The sequence below is a fragment of the Onychostoma macrolepis genome, chromosome 11 (assembly GCF_012432095.1).
Source record: "Onychostoma macrolepis isolate SWU-2019 chromosome 11, ASM1243209v1, whole genome shotgun sequence".
NCBI classification, from domain to species: Eukaryota; Metazoa; Chordata; class Actinopteri; order Cypriniformes; family Cyprinidae; genus Onychostoma; species Onychostoma macrolepis.
The window spans coordinates 25549108-25562759 of NC_081165.1; the positions used below are offsets into that span (position 1 = coordinate 25549108).

The window sequence follows — 13652 nt, forward strand, 5'->3', positions numbered from 1 at the left end:
GAAGTTGAGCCCAACACGTCAGATCAGGTGCGAGAGCCAGCGACAGTGCCCATCGCGAGGGAGCCAGCCGTTGACGGTGTGAGCGCGGAGTGGAGCTCCGCCCCCTGCACCGTGGCTGAGGATGAGCTGATTATCCATCTGGGGCTGCTGGACATGGAAGGGGATCTCATTGACTGGGAGACGGATCTGGAGGTCGACGTTTCCCCTCTCCTCTCTCTCTCACCCTGGCTGGTCCCGTCCAGCTCTCCTGTGCCTCCGCTGGTCCCGTCCAGCTCTCCTGTGCCTCCGCTGGTCCCGTCCAGCTCTCCTGTGCCTCCGCTGGTCCCGTCCAGCTCTCCTGTGCCTCCGCTGGTTCCGTCCAGCTCCGCGCTTTCAGAGCGCCTTCCAGTGCCTGTTCCTCGAATATGCCCTCCAGTGCCCGCTCCTCGAAAATGCCCTCCAGTGCCCGCTCCTCGAAAATGCCCACCCTCCCACCCGCTCCTGCCTCCTCCACCGCTGTCGTCTGGCAGCCCCTCTGCTCGCCCTCAGCTCACCATCAATGCGGTGCGAGCCCCACGGGACTGCCATCCTCCAGCGTCGCCGGGGCTGGAGTATCCCTCACCTCCGCCTCCAACCTCCTCGGCCCGGACTCTGCCTCGGCCCGTTGACCCAGCGGCTCCACCTCGGCTCCTAGCTCCCTCGCCTCCACCGTCACCTGTCGATCCTCCAACTCCACCGGGCTCCCTCGTCCCTCCGGCTCCGCCTTGGTCGGGCGTCGACCCGCCATTGCCTCAGGACTCCGCTCCTCCGGCTGCACCTCGTCGCTCCGTCCCACCGGCTCAGTTGGGCTCCTTCCTCCCGCCAGCTCCACCTTGGTCCTCAGTCGCTCTGGCTCCGCCGCGGATCTCCGGAGCTCCGTCTCCGCCTCGGTCGCCAGAGCACTCGGCTCCACCTTGGCCCCCCGGATCCTCGGCATCCCCCTGGCTCGTCGGCTCTCCGTCTCCGCTTTGGGCTCCTCCACCACCTGCTCCGCCGCCGTTGGTCGGCCCCCTGGAGTCGGTGGCCATGCCTCCTCCATGGCTCCTCCCTCCGTCGGCTCCACCGTGGGCCATCATGGCTGTGGCCTGGGTCCTGCCAGGCTCCTCCTGCTCCGGGTCCCTCCTGTCTCCTCCGTGGCTCCTCCCTCCTTCATCACCTCCCTGGTCTCTGTCAGCCGGCCCCCTCCCGGTGGTCCGTCCTCCTCCTGAGCCTCCGCCTTTGTTCCCACCCGTTTCCCCCCCTCTGTTGTTCCACGGTGCGAGGACGCACCTTCCGGGAGGGGGGAGTAATGTCACGCCCCTGGACTGTTTTGTTGTGTTTTTGCTCCCCATGTGTTCCCTGTGACCCAGTTTCTTCCCAGTCTGATTGTGTTAATTTGATTCCAGGTGTGTCCCCTTAGTTCCTTGATTGTCTTGTCTTTATAAGCCCCAGTCCTTTCAGTTTGTGTTTGTCGGTCTTTAAGTGTCTACCCTGCCTGTGATTCTGTGTTCCTATTTTGAATAATAAACCCCCGTGTTGTGAATTCCTCGTCTCCTCGTTCCTGGTTCCCATGCTCCACGTGAGCTGTGACACCTGGCATGTTTTCTCCCTAAGTTTGATTTGTTTAGGCATATACTTTATGGACACGGTAATCATGTTCAGATCCGCACCAAAATAATCGGTCCAAGATGGCCTGAATGAGGTGATCTCAGCCTAATGATAACATAAATGGTGACAAAGAAATGGGTCATTGAACACTGTAAAAAGTGATAAGTTGACTTAACTTAAAATAAATGAGGAAACTTGTTGCCTTAAAATTATTAAGTAAATAATAATTTTAAAAAAAAGTTAAGTGAACTTGACAATTCACTTAACTTATTTTTTTAATTATCATTTACTTAATAATTTTAAGGCAGTCAAGTTAAGTCAACATCACTTTTTACAGTTATATGGACAATCAGCTTGAACATGTTTTTCGAACAACACGAGGAGAAAAGGATGACATTTTTTGGGGTGAACTATCTCTTTAAATTAATGTTGAATCAAGACTTATTATTGTAGATTCAGAGATATTTCATGTGCACACACACACACACTTCTTTCCAGGTCACTAACGGAGGCTGATCATGGCAGACTGTGTTGCTGTGCACAGTCCTGAAAGTGACGTGAATTTGCTCTGAGATAAAAGACAGCGTGGTTGATGTGTTTGAGATAAAGACCTGAGACTATAAACAGCATTATATTTCATATCTGCATTACATACAGTATCAGTGCAGGTTATAACTACTATTTCCAAACAAAAGCATTTGGCAGTGACAGTGTGGCCCTTCATATACAAGGGCCCTGGGACATCATACGTCATATATTGTGCTCAGTGATGGTATTTACACAATCCAAGGAACTTCAAAGAATAACATGGAATTACAGTACCATGGAAATACAACGGTACAGTACATTTATGATAGTGTAGATAGTTTTTTTATATCATTGTAAACCTGTAATACCTTGTCAGGTCATTTCATACCAAAATCAAAAGAATAATTAAATGGTAAATTAAACAATTAAAAGGATGAAATGGTAAGCACATTCCACCCCCTGAATACTGTAATGGGTAAAAAAGATATAAAATAAAATTTTATATATAGAGAGAGAGAGACAGAGAGAGAGAGAGCGAGCAAAAGTATTTACATATACCTTATATGTATATTTTGTTAAAAAAAAGTAGATCTAGACATTAATGAGAATTTGAATGAAATGTGCTTACTACTTTTTAAAAATATATTTTATTTGGAGTGTATTACTTTTATTACACTGTAAAAAGTGATAAGCTGACTTAACTTAAAAAAATCGAGGAAACCCGTTGCCTTAAAATTTTAAAGTAAATGATAATTAAAAAAATAAGTTATTTGAATTGTCAAGTTCACTTAACTTTTTTTTTTTTTTTTTTAATTATTATGTACTTAAATTTTAAGTTAAGTCAACTTTCACTTTTTACAGTGTACTGATGATTTTATGGTTTGATTTCAGGTTGAACCTGTATGTGGTTTTGTGAGGTTCACTGCATCACTGTCATGAGAAAACTCTCTCAGGACCTGCTAATGACAAACACAAACATCCTGAATGAACGCTGACAGTGAAAGTTCATTTCTCTGATGTATTCAGCATGTGTGGCTCACTAGAGAATGAAGGATATACTTTTTAGTTCTTATTTGAGACACAATTCATTAAAAGAACCAACTTAGTCATTTATTCGTGAATCAGGTTGTGTGTGTTGTCTGGCCTTTTTATTGCTGTATGCATTTTCATATTAAATGCACCGAGTTGTGGCATTGCTGTAAACAACATCTATTTAATTACACATTCCAGGTTCCCATGAAGGACTAAACTAAAAAGTAAGTCTTTGGCAGAAATTAATTCATTTGAAAAAAGCTTTTAAACATCTTTGAAACAGGATCAAATAAAATATAAAATCCCTATGCATAAAATATCTACTAAAATGCTACTTTAGTAATCACAACATAATTAGACATGTCAAATGACCTCAAATGAATCTGCTTCTGTTAACTACAAACTAGCAACTGAATGCTAAACATAACTTTTACTCTATGTCATGATGGTGCTGGCAGCAAGAAATAAAACTGTGCTGCCATTTGCATAATAAACTGCTTACTGAATTAAGCATTATACACACTGTAAATAGTGGAAATCATGCAACTGTTACCAACTGTAAGAGCTATTTCTACCTAATTTAACCTATGAAAACTAGTTTTGTGGGTATAAATTAATATATTTAGGTGATTCAGAGGCATTAAACAATATTTTTGATTTCAACAAAGCCAGTTAATTAAAAAAGTTGCCATTTCTTTCTAATGCAGGCTATGTCGACATCCTCAACTTATAAGTCCCACTATTAAGCATAACAAAATCACCCAAAATGCCAACATAACAAAAATCTGACTGATACTCTTTCATTTTATGATCATCAAAAACAATTTCAAACTTTTTTCCCCAAACACTACTATCTCCCCTTTAACCCCGCCCCCATTTGCTATTGGTCAGACAAACAAGTAGCTCGACCTCTAACATTTGCTATAAAGTGCATTAGGGCCCGCCCACTTTTTCAGCGGCACTGTTTCTGGATGTATTTAAAAAAAATAAAAAAACTTTGTGAAGGTGTCATAAACTATGAACACAACATTGCAAACTTTGATTTAAAGCAAAAAGTATATTAAAAGGGTATTAAAAAAGACAAAGGTACAAGACTGTGTACTTAACAGATTTAACAAGGGAAGAAACTACAATCCCATGAGGCACTACGAATGACATTAATTAAAATTAAACTGTTCATTCAGAGTTGTTGGTTCATGACAAAATATGCATATATATACAAATATTTAAGTATTTTGAGAGCGTAGGGAGACCGGCTTGATAATGTCATCGCAGGGAATGGTCGGAGCTAAAGATCTCTTTTGCCATGCTTTCTTCGATGTGACTCTACAATTGGTGGAATTTTCTGTACAGCATCATGGGTAATGGAATTTTTTTTACTACAAACTCCAATATTAAACACAATTATTTTGAAAATGTTGAATTAAGGCAAACAATCAGTTACCAACCTCTGTGCTCACAACAGGTCTGTCTTTAAAAGGTTTATCAGTTATTGCTAAAAATCTATTTCCCTATGGAGAAATTTAAATGACGATTTCAAGGTTGCGTTCTATTGGTTGAGCCAGCAGTTGATGTCAGACCGCTCAAACAAATATTTTGACAGCAGTGTCGCCCTTTTTGTGGAAATCAACCTACGATTGGCATACTTGACTCCCGTTGAACTGGTAAAAACGTATTTTAACACTTTTAAAGACCCAAACGCTATCCCTGCATAACTGTTTCCATACACAACACAAGCAAAAAAAATTTAAAAAAATCAATTACCGCCTGCGTTTCTGCACAATGTCAATCGGACAGTTGACAGCACACGGGGAGCCACAAAGATTGACGTTCCGAACTTTAAAAGTGCGGTCGCTGGGTGGAAGGAAGACACAGCCAGTTGGCAAACTCATATTTCCCTCCGTGTCTCTCGTTCCTTTGCCGTTTCCCTCCAGAAATCAGCTGTTCCTCTCATGTAGTCTGAAACACATGCTTCCCACTGCTGAGTTACTGAGCAATGAACACATGGAGCCATGCTGACATGACCGAGTTCCCCCGGACATCTCGCATTTGCCTAGTCATCATCCTTCAGTTTAGAATCACACTGACTCCTTTTAGTCCTCATAAAATGTATTTTTTTTTTATAGTCGGTAAATCTGCTGTAAAATACGAGGATAATTCACAAATAAACAAACTTCCAAAGTCACCAAGCGCCAGTCTCTCTCTCCCGCTCCCCTCCGGCAGCTCAGACAGCTGAACTCTTATACATGAGTTTACACCAGCATGCTGGCCTCATATGGGTGTGTGTGTGTGTGTGTGTGTGTTTATGTGTGGTTGTGGGACTGGCAGCTGAACAGTGAGTCACAGCCCATGGAGAAGGCGGAACCACCAGATGAGTGACTCAATATTAACTCTTTACTGGAGCGAGCCATAAGCCAAGTGCATTTACAGTACATCCCAGTATACATGTCTCAAACTCTAAAGGTACCAATGTCACTGCATTAGATTACAAAATATCAAAGTGTCATAAACAGCACATACTCACTTCTTGTGAAAAAGAAGTCCACTTTTTAAAAGAGTACTTATTATGGAAAGAATATACTTAAGTGCAAACTGAATCTAATGTTTTCAGATACTTAACTGCATGTTAATTGCAATTATATAAAAAGCAGTACAGTGTAAATTTATATTAATTGCAATTAGCTGAACTTTTGAATGCTTTGTGACCCACTTAAGTAGGACTTCTTGTCATATTTATGTAATTTCATAATTCTGTTGTCTTTGAAACACTTCTGAATGTACCGACAAGCATTTATGATAAACTGAATAGAATATGACATTTCTACTGTATTTGATATATCGTTGATAACTGTAATTATATATTTGTAATAATGAAATCGTAGATTGGTACATTTAAAATATATTAACTTTAAATGTAATATCAAATAACACACTACAGTTAAAATTATAATCAGATACTTTACATGTGCTTCAATATGTATTACATATATTTTTGAAATACACTTTTAAGTTAGTGCACTTTTACTCATGGGATTAGATGTTTATTAAGTTTTCAAATTCTTTTAACAAAATGTAGACAAACGGGTTTTAAAGTTAGAAGAACAAGTGCAATATTCCAGGTTAAGTTAAGCTCAATCAACAGCTTTTGGAGAAGAAAAAAAAATAAACAAAAAAAACTTTGACATGTCATTTTTTCCTTTAGCACATTTGTCATTTCAAATGGCAAAAAGGCATCAGAAAGTGCAATTACATTTGACAAAATTTGGTTTCTAGTGTATTTACATCCACATTTTAAGCATGACTGCAGTGTTCACATATTTTTGGGGCCTGTATGTTTATTTTGCCGTAGTATTAACTGGAGAATTTCATTCATAGCTGAATCATGCACTGCAAAAAATGCTTTTTTTTTTTAGTTTTCAGAAAAAACATGTCAAAATTAAGTGAGTTTTTGCTTGAAACAAGCAAAATAATCTGCCAATGGGGTAAGAAAAATAATCTTGTTTTCTGTTTGACATAAGATCATTTTTCCTACCCCATTGGCAGATTATTTTGCTTGTTTCAAGCAAAAACTCACTTAATTTTTACATGTTTTTTCTGAAAACTAAAAAAAAAAAAGCATTTTTTGCAGTGTGGAACCTCATCTCCCTGATTTGACTTCCCACAGGTCTGAATCTGATCTCTGCTCAAATCAGGGTAAATATTTGCTCATGAGGGTTTGAGCAGCGGCCCTTCACATACAGCCAATGTCACATACACACACTGTCTGCACCGTTACCAAATCTATTACAAGAATTGCTTCCAGTCTGCCATAGTAAAGTGGATGTTGACATAAAATATTAATGTGGGAATGACTTGTTTAGAGAGTTTAATTGTTGTTTATTCAAAATATGACTGTTTTTTAATCATGTTTTAGCATGTTGCTTTGCTGTTGGGCACTGATGGGTGGTTTCTAGTATTTTGTAAGTGGTTGTTAAGGTGCTCTTACTAGGTTTTATGTACAGTTCTAGAGCTTTCTGGTTGTAGTTAGCAGTGTTATCTTAGTATCATTTAATTTTTTCATATTTTTATATTTTATTTTCAGTTTTCATTTTAATTTTAATTTTACATTAGAATTTTGTTATATGCTTTTGCCATTTTTATTAATTTTAGTTTTCTTTAGATATAAATATTTACCTTTATTTTTTAGTTCAGTTTTAATTTTAGTTATTTTAGTACTTCAGCTTATTTTATGTCAGTTAGTTACCAAGTCAACATTTTTGTTTAAGTTTTCAACAATTTTTCATTTAAGTTTTTTTTTTTTTATTTTAAGTACTATTTTAAGTGTATTTTATTTATATTTAACGTACAAATAACAAAATGATTTAGAATAATTTTAGTAGTTTAAGTACTTCAGTTTACTTTATTTCAATTAGTAATCAAGGCAATATTTATAATTTTAATTTAAGTTTTTAATTTAAGTATTTCATCTTATATTTATATTTTATGTTTATGTTTAGTAATGTTAGTAATTCAGCTTATTTTATTTAAAAAAAAATTTTTTAAGTTTAAGTATTTCATCTTATTTAATTATTTACCTATTATTTTACTTTATTTTAACTTTATTTCAAATAACAAAAATTATTTTTAATAGTTATAGTTAACAACAACAACACTGGTTGCCAGGGTGTTCCGGGTGATTACTCTCCGGATGGTGCTCTCCAGATACGAATTCAGTCCCACTTTCAATGTAAATCTATGAAGTTACATGCAAAATGTATTGTTTATTTTTAATTTTTAATTAAAATGATCAACTATAGGCCTATTTATTGCAAGGGTAAAAAAAAAGAGTAAATTTGCTTATAAAAAAATAATAGCTCACCTCTCCTCACGATTTCAGATATCATTCAAGTCCATAGCACCAACTGTGATGTATTCTGCATAGTGCATACTTCTTCTGAACTTTAATTTTCTCAGATTAAACAAAAGTATCTTTTGAATGAAAAATAAACCTCTTGCAAGATTGCAGATCCAATTCAGTCTTACACGCACACGCGCACGTACGCACACACACACACACACACACACACACACACACACACACAAAAGAGGATTAATAATCAAGCCCCAAATGGATCAGACAGACACTTTCATTTATGATGGCTGGAAAGCAAATCTTATTTGTTGAAATCAAAACATCAGAGATATTCATGATGAATAGTGTGAAACTGTGAATAGGATCAACAGTAGCCTATTCTCTACAATGAGACAGAGACAGAGCTATGTAAGCACACACACACACACACACACACACCTACAAAAGTGTATCTTTCCACATGCAATAAATTCCCAAAAGATTGCTCTTTCTCCTCTCTCTCTCTCTCTCTCTCTCTCTCTGTGTGTATTACAGTGTCTTTGCTTGCTATTATTTATGGACTGATGATAGCTGAAACTCTCAAACCAAACTATCACCAGACAGTTCACACAAAGCAAATATTCAGCATTCAGCCAGAAGGGGGCAGCCACACATTGAGAGCTGCTAGGAGAATTATTTCCACCAGTTCACCTGAGAAACCTGCACACAAGGTTTACCAGGAATTATATGTTCACTGGCATGTTAGACAATTAATCAGTATGAAAAGAAAAACAGGAGCATTCTGCAGGTGATTTTTATTTATTTATTTTTTTTTGTATATGTCGTTCATTAAATGACCCTACTTCATGACCAACACCGCAGAACTAAGTATCCTCAGAAATCACACACCTGCTTTTTTTGGCATAACTAGACACTGAAAGGAAGTCTATAGTACTAAAATAAGTTGTATTTCAATTAAATTCACAATTTCTGCTGATCTCAATTTATTAAGAGCGATATTTGCCCTCTGGTTATTTACCATGAAAATATTTTGTTTTAATGTGGCATTTGCATTATCTTGCATTGGTAACAAGCCTCCACAAGCTTTCATGGTTGCAGTTGCCAGGTTTTCAGCATTCAAACCTTTTTTTATTAATCAATACATTTTCTGTCCAGTGGTTTACTTAATCTTCTCAACCTGGCAACCATGCATGCACTCGTTTAGCGATCTCTATCGAGACATTCTGCAGGATTTTGTTTGAGAAATAATAAAAGGACACCTTTTCATTAATAATCTGTCTTAAATCTCATTTTGTTAAAAAATAATTGAGAAAATCGTTTTGAGAAATCAGTATCATGAATCGTACCGCATCGTGAGTTGAGGGAATCATTTGGCTATATCCCTAGAAATACGCATTGTCCCGAAACATTTTTTGCAACTCAACCACATGTCTAAAACCTATTTCCCTAACAAATTCCATCATAAACAAAACAATACTTCAGTTAGTGACTGACTAGCCAGTGAGGCACCAAGGTTTCAGACAGAGTCTGTGTATGGTTGAAGTTAGAAAAGTGACCCAAGTTCAATCATTACAGCACCTTCACATCATTTGATACTTATACGCTCATAATCCAAAGCAACATACAGATGCCTTACTGCACTCTTATTAAATATTTTTGGTGCAGAATGCAAATTCCTGCACCACAAATAGAACCAAAACAGTTTTCCTCAAACACAAGTCTCACATGGCCAGACCTCTGACTGCAGTATAAAGTCTGGCCCACTTTTACAGCCGATGTTGGCCAAGAACCACCCACTTAGACAGGAGCTCACTGACTAAGAAACTCATTTTTTAGTTCATCTGAAAAATTTGATACTCAAAAAATAGACCAGCTGGATAAAATACATTATAATAACTGCAAAGCATAGTTGTTCAAAAACTTCACAGAAAACAGAACAAACAAAAGTGGATTTAAGACTTAAGAAGAAGAATTATAAGAATTTCTGTCCATTTCAAAGTAATAAACATGGATTACTTCAGATATGACATAAAATGTGACCTAAAAGACATACCAACATTTCAGTGGTTGGTACCAATACCAGAAAAATTTCACAGTTCTCTGTACCAATTTCAGTACAATAGCAAAAACTATTGTAACTATTTTTTATTTAACTATTTGAAATAAATAAGAATAGAATTAGTTAATTATTAATGCCATTAATAATTATATGTAAATCATTACCATGTGGTCTTCAAATATTGTTCAACTATGTAAGCATTGCATTAAAAGATCAATTGGAAGTAATAGAATAATAAAGAAACATATTACAAGATCTATTGTAATTACACTGCAAGCCTTAATGCACACATCAATTTTTCCTTTGCTATGGTTATCACAATTTCAGATACACTCTCGCATTTTAATATGACTGTCACTCCTGAAACTCCAGTGTGCACATAGCAGCATGAAACATAAAACTTGTATTCAAATTATGAACAGGTTATCTACAGAAACCAAGCAAAGAGTGCTCCCTTTATAATCAAATCAGTTCAGCCGCAGCACGAGCTCACCAACCAAGTGAAAACCCCCCTTATAATAAAAAAACTTTCACCGATTTCTTTCCAATATTCCTTAAACCAGCAGCCTTCCAACAGCATTATTAAAACATGGCCAGCATCCCAATGTGCATACTATCTATCCTAAATTATATGTGATAATAGACATTTTCAATACTATTTAGGGCAGATAGGGTGGATTGGGACGCAGGGATGGTGTCCTCAAACACAGTCTGAGTTCACGTGGGCGGTGACGTCTGCACATCTGGAAGAAATTTAAGTTCACAGCAGAGTTTAGAATCACACCGACCCTAAAAATAGCTCAGAGCAGAATGCTGTAGTTTAACTGGCCAAAGTCACATGATACTGACTCCTATTACACAGCCTTTGTAATCTTAAAGCACTCAGTGCATTACAGATGTAAATAGAGTGTTAATGTGATCAGTAAAGACTATTTACAGCATCTAGTTAATGTTACTGCTTTTGTTTACATGTGTCTATCACACATGGAACATGCAGCCCAAATTTGCATTGGTTTTGCATTGCACAGTACAACAGACTCGACTCAAGAGCAAGATGCAATGCACAAATGCACTATGGATGGGAAGATTCCTCGATTCGCTTGGTGCATCAGCATAAAAAGGTAACCAGGGCCATCCTTTGGGGCGGTGCAACTGGTGCGGTCGCACCGGGCCCCGTGCTGTGAGGGGGCCCCGCGACGAACGGACCGAGGGGGGCCCCGCTCTCTACCTTGCACCGGGCCCCGCGTCAGCCAGGGATGGCCCTGAAGGTAACGATGCAATGCATTGCTTTAAAAAGTGTGCATCGGCTACAAGTTGTCATTTATATCGCGATGCATCATTTCTGACATATTTGCATCGGTAAAAACCATAGGTAAAAACCGATTTATTTACATATAATTACAAGTGGCAAGAGCTGATCAAATGTAAAAACTGTAACTTGAATGTAAGTCGCTTTGGATAAAAGCGTCTGCTAAATGCATAAATGTAAAATGTAAAATGTAAATGTAAGTGGATGCGCTATATTGCGCTATTATTTAGAAAGTGACCGATAAACTGTGACCGATATTTTATATGTAGATTGATTTCTCCTTTCTAAACTGTGTCTCAAGCGTGTTCTCTCATCACCACTGCTGCGTGAATATGACAAATCACAACACTACGGAGACCCGAGGAAAAACGGGGATTAAAATCCAAAACCTGACTTGAAACAACCTAACAAATCAATCGGGGCTAAAGCGGTTCCATAAACAACAAATTAAATTCACACAATCTCACTAATTTATGCATGCTTATGATCAGATCGATCCACCATGGCAAGATGCAATGCACAGATGCAATGAATATATCTGTGCTGTTTAATGCATTTGAGACGTTGTGTTTTCCTCAGTGCATAACTGACATGTCACAGGTATATTTTTCATCTGTAAACGTTAGAAAGTCAGGCAAACATATCTATTTTACTGTCAGGAGTGCATGGGATAGGCACGTGAGAGCAACGAGCGCTGCTGCACACATGCGCATTAAACAGACGGAGCACAATCGAATAGTAGGAAAGCAATAATTTGAGTAAAATATACATTTTGCTAAAATATTATTAAATGTGTCTTTTGTGGAATTTTAAACCTACAAATAAGTGTATTTTTATGATAGCAGTAACTGTAAAGGTAAATCAAATGTAAGCTAGTACAGTAGGCTACTAAGTACTAAGCTCAAATGAGTTAAATGTGTTTCTTATAGCAGTTAAAATAGTCATTTTCTTTACTATTTATTTTAATTTTTAATTCAGTGATTATAACTTTTAATTTAGTTATTTTAATGCTTTAAAGAGCAATTTTAGATTGTAATGTTCTAATGTTCTGCTATTTGTTCTGCAAACTATAAAAGGTACAGCTGTCATAAAACCAGGTTACCATAGACCGGGTTAGTTTCCCAGTATAAGTTGCCACAGTGACTAAGCTTGATCTAGGCCTATGTTAAATTTGCTTTATGGAACCAAATCATTTGACAATGAGTCAGACTAACTGAAATAAGCCTGGCTTATTTGGTTAACTTGTTTGATGAAACAGGCCTCGAGGCATTAAAAGTGATCTCCATTGCATTTATCAAATAATAATAAAAAAAATATATAATTTTTTTTTGTAGTAATACACAAAATAATATTTATTACAGTAATTGTACAAATAGTATAGTATATACAATACATAATATAATATATACTTACATTATTCAATTTATATCCTCATCAATATCGTGCCTAATAATATCATTATATATATTTTTTATTAGCTTAAAGAGATCACCCAAAAATGAAGATTCTTTCATCATTTATTCAGTACCATAGTATGGAAAAAACACTATGGAGGTCAATGGGGGAACAGAAACTGTTTGGCTACCAACAGTCTTCACAAATATCTTCTTTTGTGTTCAGCAGAAACTCATAAAGGTTTGGAACAACTTGAAGGTGAGCAAATGATGACAGAATTGTCATTTTTGGGTGAACTTGGGTGAACACAGGTTTTGACATACAGTTTGATCTGAACATGAGACATCCAAAGCGGAAAGTTTATACTACAGCTCTTTGAGCTGCTGAGACTGTCCATCTCCTGTGAGGTGTGCCAAAGTAATAAATCTGAACTGCATTCAACGGAAGAGCTCAGTTTTTGCAGCCTGCAGCGACAGACGACACTTAGTTATTCCGTTCACACTGAAGTTGACCTGCCTGATCTGACTTCAGCAATCAAAATAACACACTTTGACAAAGCAGCCTCTACGTAGCTTCATTTGCACCAATAAAAATGGTAACACATGGTGACATTAGACTATAAGTAACTTTCAACTTCAACTATAGCAGTCATTAAAGTACCACTAGATTGTCTGCTTAATAATGCTTTATTCTGATGCTCCCTCAACAGACATTCTACTGACTATACTGAAAGTAACTTCTTCTGTTAACCCTAACAGTCTACCAATACTCTACATACTGTATAGTTGCAAAGACACTTACTTATATTTATAGTTACTTGTAGTAGAATATCTAAAGAATCTAAATAAAGTGTAACCACAGGAATCAATAAA

At 37.6% G+C, this 13652-nt stretch overlaps 1 protein-coding gene across 7 annotated transcripts in view; it reads right to left on the bottom strand.

Annotated features, from left to right (window-relative positions):
• The window catches only part of pde4cb (phosphodiesterase 4C, cAMP-specific b), a 75732-nt gene that overhangs the window by 20607 nt on the left and 41473 nt on the right, over positions 1–13652 (bottom strand). Inside the window, exon 1 of one of the 7 annotated variants that reach the window (XM_058791662.1) lies at positions 4930–5442. The exons of 5 other annotated variants lie outside the window; for them this stretch is intronic. In XM_058791662.1, the coding sequence (XP_058647645.1) occupies positions 4930–5057 (128 nt within the window). In that variant the 5' untranslated portion in view covers positions 5058–5442. Of the gene's footprint in view, positions 1–4929; positions 5443–13652 lie in introns of those variants that run through there. One more of the 7 variants, XM_058791664.1, reaches the window with a different exon arrangement.